Here is a 13,561-nt window from a genome sequence, read left to right on the forward strand (position 1 = left end):
CTCTTGCTTGCACAATGAGACTTTGAAACAATAAGAAAAGAATAATGAGACTTATATACCGTTTGAGAAATTGATTGAAAAGAAATAGTAAAACGAAATTATTTTATACATCAATGTAACCTTAATTCCTCTGACAGTTTGGTATATATATTGTATTATTGAAATAATTGAACATGTATTTTATCTGTTTAAATAAAAAGAAAGTTAAACCAGCGGAGTTAGTCTAGTGGTACTTAAGGGAGCTTGGACCCCAATACGGTCTCGGGTTCGATTTCCGCTGGGCACCGAGGTTTTCACATGGGTTCTTCAATCCGAGGAGAACAACACGTGGTCTGAGGTAACTCCTCGCCAAAGGCTCTAAACCTATCTCGTGGCTAGTCTGGACCACATAAGTGGGGCCATGACACTCCTCGTAAATCTAAAAAAAAAAATTGAAGGAAATACACAGAGGGAATAGTTTGCTGTAATTTAAAAATTTACAAGGTGTAAAAAGTTAAGACATGTATTTATAAAAAAAAAAAGGTAAGACATGCTAAAGAGGTAGATTAAGGTTGTGTAATAATGAAAAAAGGAAAAGAACAAGTAAAGCAGTTGCAGTAGTTGTTTATCTTTGTTTAATAATCATATTAGTGTTAACTTCAACAGTTTTCTCTCTCTCTCAAATGGTAATTATGAACTTTATATTGTTTATTCTCTTCCTCTAGGTCTTTTATTGTCACTAAACAGAACTATTATTACTGTTTTCTTTGATTCTAAAAAGGTTGGAACTTGATGCTTGCTTTGTTGCTTGTGAATCTCTCCTTAATTTCATTTTATATTTTCCCCTTTTTAAATTCTTCCCAATTCAAGCTACAAACAGCATTTGATACCCTTTCAAGACCTATCTGATTTAGGTTTACTGTAAAATGTAGAAGTCCCACCTAAAGAATTTGATTCTTATTTTGTACTCTATCTATTCAAGGGCACCACAGTCTTGGAGTATCTCAAACAGGGCTTGTCTCAATCTTTCTTTCATTTATTAATAATCCCCCTCACATTATTGCTTCTCTGATCCTAACAACTTGATCCTATCCAATGGGGTTGTGTCAATATCCTTCATTTAAAAATTCAAAGTTCTTGAAGCTGAAGAGATTAGTTATGAGACAGTGACTTTGCCCTCTCTCTCTCTCTCACACTATTAAAAGCGAATCTACTTTTCCTTTTTTTATTTTTTTTTCTTTACTAAGCTTCATGTGAGCTGTAACTTAGCTAAATCCATTGCTTGTTCCCACTTTATGTTCTGAAACTTCTCAGCTTTCTTTGTCTATGATAAGTCTATTCTTCTCTTTAATTATTTTTTCTTCTCTCGACTTGAGTAGGAATAAGCATTTTATCCTAGGCTTCTCTTTCCTTAAAGAACCTGTGACTTGCTTCTGCTAACATTTAGATTTGATGCTCTGTTGATTTGTTTCTCTTTCCCCACTGTATAAAATCTACAAAACTGGTTTTAACTTCCCTTGTCAAGAAGTTTTTACAAAGTAGCAAACCTGAGTTTAAAGTTTCTTTCTGAGGATTGAAATGGGTGGAGAGAGTAATAATGAAGGTGAGATGGGGTTAAACCATGGACATGATCCCTCAATGCCCTTGTATGCAAAGGCAGATCCTTACTTCTCTTCTTCAGATTGGGATCCAGTTGTTAATGGTGGTGGCTTCTCAAGCTCCCATTACCCTTCAGTGGTGATGGACAATCCAGGGATGAGTTGCTTCACTCATTACCAATCTGGTTCTGGTTATCCGGACATGCCTGCAAGTCTTCTTCCTTTTGGTGATTGTGGAGGTGGTCAATTTCTTGGTTCAGACAAGAATGGGGAAAGTGTTGGAAGGTTGATGAGAGCTGGAGAGTCTCATGATCAGGTTTCAGATGATGGTGTTTCCCCAACGAGAAAAAGAAGGCAAGCTGAAGCTGAATCACAACGGAACAAGGTAGGTTTTGGTTTGGTAGCATTAAGTTCAAGGTGAATGTGGCTTGTGCTGAGACAAGTGAGTGTTGTTAAATTGACAGAAAGCTGTGGAGGCATATCAAGAAGACACTCAAAGGGGAAGTGATCAGAGCCAAAAGAAGCACAAAGATGGTCAGAGTAAAGAGACAATGAACAAGGAGAGCTCTCAGAGTGAAGAAGCACCAAAAGAAAACTACATTCATATGAGGGCAAGAAGAGGTCAAGCCACTAATAGTCACAGTCTTGCAGAAAGGGTAATGACTCTTTACATCAAGTTCTTCTAACAATCACTGGTTCTGAGAAGTTTGCTGTTTTGTTTGTTTGTTTGTTTGAAGGTTAGAAGAGAAAAGATCAGTGAAAGGATGAGACTGCTTCAAGAGCTTGTCCCAGGATGCAACAAGATCACTGGGAAAGCGGTTATGCTTGATGAGATCATCAACTATGTTCAGTCATTGCAACAACAAGTTGAGGTAAGAACTGAGAACTATCCCAATAATGCAAGATTCTTGAAACGTTTAAGTTAGGTCTGAAAGAGGCTTTGATTTTGATGTTGCTTTCTTTTTTTATTCAGTTCTTATCTATGAAACTGGCAACGGTGAATCCAGAAGTCAACATTGATATAGACAGGATTCTCCCTAAAGATGTAAGAAACTACCAAAACTTCACAATTGAAAAATGATTTAGTAGTTTGAAAGTTATGAATCAGTACTAAACCTTGCTTACTCTCTGTTCAGCTTCTGCAATCAAGAGACAGAAACACTCCTACACTTGGGCTGAATCCATTCACTAGTTTCCAAGGGAACATTTCTACCACTACAAATCCACAATACAACCCATTACCTCAGGTAAGCAAACATCAGAAACAGCATATGGCACCACTTTAGATTCTCTTACACATTTCCTTTTTTAATCTCATTGTTGCAGACAACACTAGAGAGTGAACTACAAAGCCTCTACCAAATGGGGTTTGTCACAAATCCATCAACTATGTCTAGCTTCTCACCTAGTAATGGTAAACTAAAAGCTACACAAACTTGCTTCAGTCTCTTCCCTTTTTTTCTGTTGTCTTGATTGATATTTTCTTCTTACCGTAGGTCGATTGAAACCAGAGCTCTAGTACTTCATGGAAAATTTGAAGAGAGCTTGTATAGAAGATGGCTTTGGTTCTAAGTATTATATAATGTTTTTCCATCATTCAATGTTATTATTTTTCTTAAAGACCAAAACGGTTTGAGTTCTCAGTTGTTGTTTTTTTACCTCAACGAAGAATGCATTTATTAAATATGGAATTTGAATTCATTTTACTAAATGAACTTTGTAGGTAGAAGTTGAGAAGATAAAAATGAGCAAAAGAGCTTTCTGTTTCTGTCACATTAATATAAAATATATCTACTTAATTTATTCTTCATTGTTGTATATACACAGCTTAATAAAACGCAGAGTAGTTTCTTAGTTGATACATGTGACCCATCCCTTGGTATCTTCAACCAATCCTGTCTGGATACCGACAAGGACCGAACGCAGTTTCTGGCAGACAGATTCATCCCCAGTTTCATACTCTACTCTGAGTGTTTCAGAAAGACTATTACATCAGGCCAAAACTTTGATCAAGGCAGTGTGAGTTTTTTTTTTTTGTTTACCGTTTGTCCTGATATGTTATAGTGCCTACAGGAGCAACTCCTACAGCAGTTCCGGTGCAGAAAACTTCATCCGCATCCATTACTTCATCCACATGAACTGCCTTCTCTACTACCTGCGAGGAACTTATCTGAGTTTGTTGTTTTGGTGCTTTGAGTTAAAACAGCTTTGGTTTGTTTTACCTGATAACCTTGATCACATGCGATCTCCATAACACTCTTCCTAGTAATGCCCTCTAGAATAGTTCCATTAGTTGCAGGAGTTGAGATGGTCCGACCCTGAACACTAGATATTAAGATACAGCAACGTAGAAATCACAGTCACAAATAATGTATATTACCTTAACAATAAAGACGTTGCAAGCAGAAGCTTCCTCGAGATACTTCTTCTTGACAGAGTCAAGATAAAGAACGTCTGAATACCCAAGACTCTTGGCTCTGCTCAGTGCTTTCAGAACCTACAACACATGGGTTTTTTCAAAACTTGTTCCCTTTGATAAACTAAGTGGGTTTCAGTAATTACTGGGGCATAGTTTGTGATGCTCTTGACGCCTCCAGATCCACCAGGAGCTGCACGAGTATGCTCTTCCTCGACATAGAGGTTAAGAGCAGCAACACCTTCCTAAACCAGTAGAGAAAAGATTTGCCACTAGTTCCATTTAGGACTGGGATTTTGAACCGAACCGCACCAAAATTTTTGGTTAGTTTGGTTAGGAGTTTGGTTCGTTTCAGTAAGTTTTTTTCTAAAAGTTCCGTTTTTGATTCGGCAATCGGTTATTTTGACTTTCTTTGAAAAGCCAAAAAGTTATAACCAAGCCATATAAAAAAACAAACCAAACCATACCAAATTTCAACCGAACTAACCGAAATAACCAAACTAACTGAATTTAACCAAAATTAACCGAACTTATCAAAAAATTTAACAAAATATAACCGAAATCATAAACTTCCGTAGAATTTTTAAAAACCAAATTAACCGAATATCGAACCAAATTTAATTTCGGGTTAATTTCGTAAAATTTATGTTGAACCTAACCGACAACCGAACTACCCAAACCATCCGGGCACAGTAAGTGAAAGAGAGGATATGCATATCTATATTATTAAAAGAGAAGTACCCATTTGAAAACGTTCTTACTTCATTAATTAAACTCCCTATTTTTTTTCTTGTCTTTTTCAGTTGCATTTATGAAATATCTTAAAACGAATAAAACTACCTAATTTATTACTTATCTTTTCAGTTAAATTAATGAAATATGCTTAAATGAATTTAAACTTCCTATTTTATTGTTTGTCTTTTTCAGTTAGCTTAATGAAATATCCTTAAATAAATTTAGATATAATGTAATTTAATCAACCAAGAAAACTCATGAGTTATCCTTACGTGCATCATTAAAATGTTACCTAAAACATGTAGCACTAATATATAACATGCATCAATAAAAATAGAATTTGACTCATAAAATTGTACGGATATTATTTTCAGTTGATTAAATTTAAAAATAATTATTTAAGAATGGCTATGCTTTTAAAAATTATATGGTATTATTTGCTCATAACTCATTTGTCATTTGCTAAATTGTTATAAAGAAAATTTTAGCATAATATAACTCAGTTGTCATTTGCTAAATTTATAGTTTTTATTTATATTTTTTATTAATTAATTATAATATTTTCATTTTATATTTGAAAGATAAATGAATTTTCTTTCAAACAATATTTTTGTAAATGTATTTTCTTAAAAATAATCAATTTAAATTGTTATTATCATTGAATATAATTATTTTTGACATAATTTGAGTTTTCGTTTACATCAAAACTTATCATATTTTAGAATAATTTTAATTTAAAATGTAATTTTCGTATTTTTCAAACAAATTTTAAAAATATTTTGTTATAATTTTTAATAAAATATTGAGTTGCATCTCAAATAAAAAGGTAATGATATTAAAAATATTCTAATTAAAATATGTAAAATTTAATATAGTTTTAAGGAAATGGTCAAAGTAAAAAAAAATTACACATATAAAAATCATGATTTTGTTAACTGGGCGGATCATTATTTATATGATATCGCACACGAAATTTTTTTTTTCTGTTTTTACAATTATCTAATTAACTCTATATACTCATTTTTTAAATATTTTTTATATGATATCACACATTCGTAAAAAAATAGATAGTTTAAGATGCAAAAAAAAAAATATTTACTTAATGAATATAATATGAACGAATATTACAAATACATCATTTAATAAAATAAATAATTAAAAACTGAAAATTCATATCCGCGCGCCAGGGTCTAGTATTACCTTGAAGTAGTTACCAACTGGAGATGCATAGACAATAAATGTATATTCAGGTGCAGGCCCCAAACCAAGAACTGGACCAGTTCCCATCAACAGAGGTCTAATGTACAAAGACCCTTTCCCTGAAGGAGGAACCTGACAAAATACACACCAACTCAGATCCCAAAACAAACCTCTTCAGAAGACAATATTTGTTACAGGAAAGCAGTTTTAGTACCCAACGTTTATTTGCAAAAGCGGTTTGCTTAACAGCATCAACGAACTGATCAACAGAAGGAGAAGGCATGAGCATACGTTCAGCTCCATGCTGCATCCGGACAGCGTTGTGATCAGGGCGAAACAGAAGAAGCTTCCCGTTATCTTTCCTGTATGCTTTTGTACCTTCATATATGGCCTGTGAATGATATCACAAAACCTCAATTGATCAGAAAGTTCAAAGACAAAATCAAGAGGGTTACAAGAGGCTTGCCTGTCCATAGTTCAAGACTCCAGCAGAAGGACTTAGCTCAATATTACCAAAACGAGTAAGTTCACCTTTAGTGAAGTCACCGTCTTTTGAGCATTTCATGACGTACATGTAATCAGCTGGAGTGAGAGCAAACCCGAGATTATCCCAATCCATATCCGCATACTCTTCATTTCTATATAATACAAAACAACGGTTGTGTGAAAACAGAGCTTTCTAGTGCTTATTTACATGAGTTGGATCAGAACTTACTGGTAAAAAAGTTTCTCACGCTCCTCTACGGCTGAGGCAGCTTGTGCGTTGTACTTAGAGAAAGTTTGTAGCTGTTCATCAGAAAAACATTCTCATACATGTTTGCATCTAAGACTTGACTTAAGGATTCAGTAGATTGTAAGAAAAAACATTTTCAGTTTATACCGTACGAATATGTAAATGAATAGGTAGAGCCAGACTTTTGCGCAGAGATGAGATTGTTTTGATCATCTTCACAATTGCAGAGCCTTTGTTTTTGGTTGTGGAAGAAGATCCTATTTGATTTAACAGAAACAAAACAAAAAGAAACGAGAAATTTCTTGAAGGAAAAAGAAAAGGTTGAAGAGGACACTAAGCACACAGTGTGTCAAATTGAGTAGCAAACACGTAAGTGATTGCGAAGTGTCTGCTTTTATCTTGGCAAATAGTTTTATTTTGTTTTCTTTTGTTTTGTTTTTAAAATTTCTTGTTCAAGAAAGACGTGTCTAGATCTCATCAGGTAGATAGACACAAGTGACTAACCAAAGGAAACAATAGTTTTGCTTTGTTTTCTTCGTCACTTGTGTCCGTGTACTTGATGAGATCTTGACGTGTCTTTCTTGAACTAGTACTTAACGTAATCAATAGAGCTTTGTCTTGTTTCGTTTTACAGACATAGTTACTGAGGTGGGTCTCTTATTTACTAATAAGAGTCGGATGTGTATTCCAAAAAGGGCCTTGACTTGAGGGTTTAGATCTTTCTTTTATTGCAAGTAACGAAAGTACAAAAGAAAAGTCATTTTAGTAAAGCCATCTTGCACAAGACACAAAGAGGAAGCCTTGCATCTCACCAATGTGCATACACGACATCAAGTCATGTATATACAAATTCAAAGCTCTATGATCACATCAACTGGAGAATTGCCTTTCTCAACAACAAAATTCTTCACATACTTACCTTCACAAGTAACAACTTCCACAACGTAACTCCCATGATAACCTCTAAACTCAAACCCTCCTTCATCCTCAACCCCTCCCTCCACAAAAGTCAACCACTCACGTTTAATCTCAAGAAACCTCTTCCCAGCTTCGTTAACCTCACCATCCGCATCCACCAAATGCGCATGCTCTCTGCTCATAAACAGCTCCCAGAACCCCCAAAGCATCACTCCTTCAACCGCCGGATGAGCAAACGCTTCCCACAGCATCACCTCAAGATCATCTCCTCTCACGTGCTCGTTAACAGACGACACATCAAGCTCCGTGAACCAGATAGGTAACCCTAATGTACTTAACTTGTCTAAAGCGTTACGAACAATGTGGCCAACAGGACTCGTTATATGTCCTTGTATCCCAATTCCTCCCACAGGCGCACCTTTCTTCTGTAGCTTATGAACAAGCTTTATGTACTTCTCAGGCGATGACCTAGAATCAAACCCGTCTTCTATGTGGTATTCATTGAGAAACAGTCTCGCTAACGGATCCAACTCATGTGCAGTCCTGAACATCTTTGCTCTTGCATCAAAGCCTAGCTTATCTCGGTAGAACGATCCGTGAAGCATCTCGTTGTTCACATCATAATGTCTGAACTTACCGTTGTAACGTGTAAGGAGATCAGTTAACCGATTCTCAACCGCTGCTTCCAGAGTAGGTTCACTCAACTCTTGAACCCACGGTTGAATAGCTGACTCGACCTCCCAGAATATGCAATGGCCTCTGGTTTCTACGTTGTACGTCTCGCAGAAGCCGAGCATCTCGTCTGCGTCTCTGTAGTTGAGGTTTCCTTGCTCCGGCTCCGTCCAGGACCATTTCAGCTCGTTGCCGAACACAGCCCACTTGAAGTTGTTGAGAAAGAACTCCACAAAGTCTTCGTTGTCTATGTTGCTCCGACTGATGCTTGAGCCGAGAGGGAAACTGTTGCTCGTCTGTCTGATTTTCACCGTTGCGCCGGATAGTTCGTTGGGATCTAGGCCTGTGACTTTGAGGCGAACGTTGCGTTTACGAACCTGTAATAACAGAGAAAGAGCGTTAGTGCAAAATGTAGCTTCACTGAAGATGTAACAACTAAAATGTTTCCTAGGTTGGTTTGGATTTTCGAATTTTCGATACTATGCTCACAAGTCTCATTCGGGTTTTAATAATTTTTGGATCAGAGTCGTTCCGGTTTCTTCTAGTTTCGGTTTGGATTATAACAAATCAGCCAAAATATTTTTTTTTAAACTTGAAAAATATTATTAACAATAATTACTAAAAATATATAAATTATTCAAAAATCTACCTAAAAACTTGTTAAACTACCTAATCTAACTACAAAATATTCAAAATAACAAGTAAAACAAACTACAAAAATCTTTTAAATATATATAAAAACATTAACATATTTAACTAATTTTGAATATTTTTGGATTTTGGTTCGGTTTGGGTTGTAGCCGAATCCGAAAGTACCAAGCTTTTAAGTTCTGTTCAGATATTTTTCCATAATGGTTTGAATGGGTTTCGTTTTTTTCGGTTCGGGTTAAGGTCGGGGTTCGGTTTGGGGTATAAACGCCCAAGCCTAATTAGTGCAAAATGAAGTTTCATTTTTCGTTTCAAAGCATTTTTGGAGATGTAAAGACTAAAATGTTTCGTAGGTTACCATATCAGCTTGTCCTTTGAGATAACTCAACCGTGCCTTATGATCAACTGCGAAGATCTGGAGACCTGCAACCATTAGATCAACACCAGGAGACGGGCCCTGAGCATGAAGCATAACTTTTTTTGCTTGCTTCTCGATTCTAAACGAACCAACAACCTCATGCCAATCACCATCCTTGACCTCAACCTTTCCTCCATTAACCCATTTACCATCAACGCTGAGTGCAATATTCACGTCTTGCGGACAAGTTAGTCCTCCTCCTGAGCCAACCTTAACCCAAGCTGAAACCTGGTATGTTAAAAACAGCTTCACTTTATCAGTTATCATCTGAGCAGGACCCATCCATGTTCCACTTCGGTTTGTTGCAAGCACGTATCGTCCGGATAGATACTCATGAGTTGTTCTGAGAGAGTGTCTGGCCAGTGGAGGTAATATCTGAGGGGACCCTTCTCCAACTCTTAGGTGGCAGTCTCCAAGAGGGAACCAACCTTCGATTGTTCCATCGGTTAGGTGGCTATTGGAAACTATGTTCATCCCAAAAACATGACTCTGTAGAAAAAAAAGGAAACCGTTTATGATTCATCTAGACATGAGGAGAAGATGTAGAAAAAATAATACCGAACCGAACCCGAACCAAAACTGATTATATAATGCATCTAAAATTTTAATATCCAAAGATTTATACTGATTTTTGAATTTTTGACATAATTTAAATGGATACAGAACCCGAACTGAAATTTATAAATATCTGGGCTTAAATCTCTAGCCCAAAAATCCGAAACCCGAATAGATTCGGACCGAAACTCGAATAGACCCACACCTAAGAAGGTGCATGTTAAAAAGAAATACAATGTATATGTCCAACCTCGATATATGGTCGTCTTGAAGGTGGAGGTTTCTCGGCAGGCTTTACTTCAAAATGGTCGACGAAAACATCAATCCCTGGTGGTGGTCCTTCAATGTAAACAACGGCTCTAGCTGGAGATCCATTCAAGAGGAACTTCCCTTTCAACTTTACCCAATCGTCATGGTTTGCCTCAACGCTGACATTGTTTTGATCAGATGATACATTTAGATTCACATCTTCAGTATCATTCGGTATTAAAGCAGAAAAGAAGTCGTTGTAAAGCTCACCTGGAAATGCCAATGTATTCTTCACGTTGGTCAAGGTACTGTACATACAAAGTGGCCTGCACGGTGTGATGGCTATGCGATAGCCGAACAACAGAAGAAGCTTCATAAATGAGTTTCCTCTGGACTCTTTCTGTAATATCCTGCTCGATTCCGCTCCACTTGTGTGTGCGCTCCGTTGCAGAAGCAAAACACGTTCCAGAATGTGGAAGTATCCTCCCATCAGCTAGAGACTCATGTAACATAAGATTGCATCCTCTTCCAGACCAATGATTGAGACCATCGGAAAAGCTTGAATTCAAAAAGATGTGATGATGATCAGCTTCAGGAGCTGAGGAGAAGTCTCTGCTTCTCTGGAAAGCGAAAGAAACAACATTAAACACTGAAGATACAGCTTCTTAAGATCTCAAGAAGGCAATTACCTCAAACTGATTATCGCTTTCGCAATGGATGGTTACTGACTTTATAAGAAGATCAACCCCAGGAGGTGGACCTTCCAGAAAGAACACAACACGGTCAGGTCTTCCTGATAATGCAAAAGTACCTTCCAGAGTTTTCCAAACATCGTTTGAAACATAAGTTCTGCCATTTAAAAAAAAAACATGATCAGTGTCAGTCTTCTTGGCTATATATAACAGAGAATGTCATGTGGTTCCCTTACTTTCCAATAAGTTTAAACTCGGTTTCTGAGCCTTGGTGCTCTAACTTCAAAGTGGCTAAGACCTGCGCAGACCTTTGAACAGGTCCCCATACGCTAACACTAGCAGAGACTTTATATGAACAACCAGGAGAAACTCTGTCTGTGATATCTTGCTCCAGTCCTTGCCAGGTTTCGCTCCGGTTATTAACAACGGCGTATGATTCTGAGTTACATTCGTTGCTGCCAACAACAAATGAATCACAACTGTTGGAGTTCCAGGAGCACAACCCGCCAGAGAAGTCATGGTTCTCAATGATATTCAAAGCAGGAGGATAAACACTGAAGGCTGCTTTGTTTTCTTCCTTTTCCTGTAGTAAAAAAATAAGCCTCGAAATGTTAAAACATGAGTTGCTATTAGATTATGCTGTTTAGAATCAGATGTCAGGGTGAGCTGTACAACGCTGCAGTGAACAGTTTAAGATCAGATTATAATGTTATAATTAGGCCTGCAGGTTCGGATAGTTCAGTTCAACATAAATCTTACCGAATTAACCCGAAATAAAGTTCAGTTTGGTATTCGGTTTTTTGGTTATATTTTGCTTTAATTTTGTTAAAATTTCGGATAAGTTCGGTTTGTTTCGGTTTGTTTGGTTCAGGTTTTTGGTATGGTTTGGTTATATTTTTGTGTATTTTAAGAAACCAAAGTGACCGATTGCCGAACCGAACCAAAAACCGAACTTAAAAAAAAAACTACCAAATCGAACCAAACTCCTAACCGAACTAACCGAAAATTTCAGTTCAATTCGGTTCGGTTCAAGATCCCAGCCCTAGTTATAATGCTTCAACGAACGTGAAGCGAAACAGTTTGATTTTCATTTGGCTGACTTGTCTCTATTTCAAATAGCTGAAAATCAATTTCATGATCAAACAAACCATAGCTAACAATAATGTTTAATCTCAGGCACATTATAGTTACTTCAATCTCAGACTCCAACCATAGCAAAACTACTAATCCCATATTGTTAAGTATTCAGATCACAATGTCTTCCGGCTAGTAAAAGAAAGAGTCCACAAAACTTTTTACCTGGAAGTCACGAGAAGTGGAGTCTTTAACAGTAACTGAGCGTATAAGAAGATCCTTCCCCGGAGCTGGACCTTCCAAATAGATCACAACACGGTCAGCCATATTCGATATCGAAAACGTTCCTTCTAGATCAACCCACTTGTCTCTCGACGCATATGTTCTGCATATAAAAGTTCACAAATCCATCATCAATCTCTAACAAAAATTCCAAAAAGACAACAACAAACTCTCAAAACCTTACTTTCCAATGAACAGATACTCAGTAGGCGAGTCATCACGCTCGAGCCTCACTGTAGCAAGAACCTGTGACGATTCATGGAAAGGACCAGAGACACCAACACAAGCCGATACATTGTAGGTAACACCGGGAGAGACCTGAGGTGTGATGTCTTGCTCGAGGCCTTGCCAAGTTTCTTTCCTGTTGGTTACAACTGCGTAGCCAGAGTCTGAGCTGGAGGAGTCTGAGGAAACGACGAAGGCTTGGCATGCGTTGGGGTACCAAGGCTCAAGCCCATCAGAGAAGTCACCGTTATGAACGATGTTGGAATACGCCATGAGAGTGGTGGCCTGTACTGAAATCAATCTATCAAATCAACATGTACAGATTCAATAGAAAACGGGTCAACGCAGGGAAAAAAAAGTCAAATAAAAATCTCACCTTTGAGTGACGGAGAGGAGAGAGAAGTAGGAGGGAAGTGATTAGTTGTAGGAGGAGTCCAATAGGCATCAATCAGATATGCTTTGGAGAAGAAGAAAGGTCGAAAACAAAACTCATCGGACTTTTCATTTGCTTCTCTGTGTTTCGGTTTCAATGCGTTTGATGATTGATTCGTCTTGTTTCGGACGTGTTGGTAATAAAGTCAAACATTGTGGTTTTGACTCTTCTTAGCGAAAACAACAGAGAAGCTTTTGGGCAAGCTTGGATCCGATCCATAAGCGAAGGTTTGGACCGGGCTTACTTTGGGCCGGGCTTGAATAAATCATTCACTTTGACAGTATAAATATGTTCTTCGATTTTTTTTTTCTAAACAATTACGTCATTACCTATGAGGAACGCCTTTTCTCTTTCTATCATAGTAAGTAGATTCTTGTTGTTATTTTTACAAAATTGTAGTTAAAGAAAAAATATGTTTATATAAGATCAATTTTTTTCACTATTTAAATTTCTTTGTAGTACTAAATGTGATCGTAAAATGAAGTACTACATAATATAACTTATAGAGGTTATCATCATCTATAGAAAGAAGTATGCTTCGAAACTAAGTCTGCTTCTTGAAAAATAATTAAGTCTTATGTTTTTGGTTTGATTATGTAAATAAATTAGAAGAGAAAAAATAATCTCTCGATGTTAAAAAACATGATATTCTGCTATCTTGTTCCTTTTATTTGTTGATGAACAATGTCTCCATGGTAGATTATGTGATTATAATTCTCTGGCTTCTAACATTA

General features: G+C 36.8%; 3 protein-coding genes across 5 annotated transcripts; 1 reads left to right on the top strand and 2 right to left on the bottom strand.

Moving 5' to 3' along the window:
• Nucleotides 1-1,070: 1,070 nt before the first annotated feature.
• LOC111214005 (transcription factor bHLH74) lies at nucleotides 1,071-3,288 on the top strand. The gene is made up of 7 exons (XM_048765401.1): nucleotides 1,071-1,962; nucleotides 2,042-2,233; nucleotides 2,315-2,449; nucleotides 2,551-2,622; nucleotides 2,714-2,824; nucleotides 2,904-2,991; nucleotides 3,074-3,288. Exons 1-7 carry the CDS (start codon nucleotides 1,558-1,560, stop codon nucleotides 3,094-3,096), a joined length of 1,026 nt encoding a protein of 341 aa, XP_048621358.1. The 5' UTR covers nucleotides 1,071-1,557; the 3' UTR covers nucleotides 3,097-3,288.
• LOC125591339 (branched-chain-amino-acid aminotransferase 2, chloroplastic-like) lies at nucleotides 3,262-6,997 on the bottom strand. Its single transcript, XM_048765400.1, has 10 exons — nucleotides 6,809-6,997; nucleotides 6,644-6,714; nucleotides 6,395-6,566; nucleotides 6,143-6,319; nucleotides 5,929-6,060; nucleotides 4,140-4,238; nucleotides 3,958-4,074; nucleotides 3,800-3,895; nucleotides 3,620-3,732; nucleotides 3,262-3,543 (listed from the first exon to the last, which is right to left on the bottom strand). The coding sequence occupies exons 1-10, from the start codon at nucleotides 6,872-6,874 to the stop codon at nucleotides 3,429-3,431; spliced, it is 1,158 nt and encodes a 385-aa protein (XP_048621357.1). The 5' UTR covers nucleotides 6,875-6,997; the 3' UTR covers nucleotides 3,262-3,428.
• A 368-nt stretch (nucleotides 6,998-7,365) lies between these two features.
• Nucleotides 7,366-13,008, bottom strand: LOC106420136 (endo-1,4-beta-xylanase 2). 3 transcript variants are annotated; one of them, XM_013860978.3, is made up of 9 exons: nucleotides 12,771-13,008; nucleotides 12,354-12,679; nucleotides 12,113-12,272; nucleotides 11,050-11,396; nucleotides 10,811-10,970; nucleotides 10,392-10,741; nucleotides 10,123-10,300; nucleotides 9,258-9,806; nucleotides 7,366-8,628 (listed from the first exon to the last, which is right to left on the bottom strand). In XM_013860978.3, exons 1-9 carry the CDS (start codon nucleotides 12,837-12,839, stop codon nucleotides 7,513-7,515), a joined length of 3,255 nt encoding a protein of 1,084 aa, XP_013716432.2. In that variant the 5' UTR covers nucleotides 12,840-13,008; the 3' UTR covers nucleotides 7,366-7,512. The 3 variants fall into 3 exon arrangements, with proteins under 3 accessions (XP_013716432.2, XP_013716431.2, XP_022547283.2); XM_013860977.3 differs by having other exon boundaries at nucleotides 12,354-12,684; nucleotides 12,771-12,970; XM_022691562.2 differs by having other exon boundaries at nucleotides 12,354-12,695; nucleotides 12,771-12,966.
• Nucleotides 13,009-13,561: the final 553 nt, after the last annotated feature.

This window comes from Brassica napus, chromosome C8 (genome assembly GCF_020379485.1).
Source record: "Brassica napus cultivar Da-Ae chromosome C8, Da-Ae, whole genome shotgun sequence".
Classification (NCBI taxonomy): Eukaryota; Viridiplantae; Streptophyta; class Magnoliopsida; order Brassicales; family Brassicaceae; genus Brassica; species Brassica napus.

What these genes read in the sequence shown, in the direction of transcription:
- LOC111214005 (XM_048765401.1), top strand. Translation starts at nt 1,558, where the DNA reads ATGGGTGGAGAGAGTAATAATGAAGGTGAGATGGGGTTAAACCATGGA. An exon ending in GTCACAGTCTTGCAGAAAGG is followed by an intron (nt 2,234 to 2,314) that starts GTAATGACTCTT and finishes GTTTGTTTGAAG; the next exon opens with GTTAGAAGAGAAAAGATCAG. An exon ending in TAGCTTCTCACCTAGTAATG is followed by an intron (nt 2,992 to 3,073) that starts GTAAACTAAAAG and finishes TTCTTACCGTAG; the next exon opens with GTCGATTGAAACCAGAGCTC.
- LOC125591339 (XM_048765400.1), bottom strand. Translation starts at nt 6,874, where the DNA reads ATGATCAAAACAATCTCATCTCTGCGCAAAAGTCTGGCTCTACCTATT. An exon ending in CAGTTGGTAACTACTTCAAG is followed by an intron (nt 4,239 to 5,928) that starts GTAATACTAGAC and finishes CTACTGGTTTAG; the next exon opens with GAAGGTGTTGCTGCTCTTAA. An exon ending in GCATCACAAACTATGCCCCA is followed by an intron (nt 4,075 to 4,139) that starts GTAATTACTGAA and finishes CATGTGTTGTAG; the next exon opens with GTTCTGAAAGCACTGAGCAG.
- LOC106420136 (XM_013860978.3), bottom strand. Translation starts at nt 12,839, where the DNA reads ATGCCTATTGGACTCCTCCTACAACTAATCACTTCCCTCCTACTTCTC. An exon ending in CCACTTCTCGTGACTTCCAG is followed by an intron (nt 11,397 to 12,112) that starts GTAAAAAGTTTT and finishes TTTTTACTACAG; the next exon opens with GAAAAGGAAGAAAACAAAGC. An exon ending in GAGTTTAAACTTATTGGAAA is followed by an intron (nt 10,971 to 11,049) that starts GTAAGGGAACCA and finishes TTTAAATGGCAG; the next exon opens with AACTTATGTTTCAAACGATG.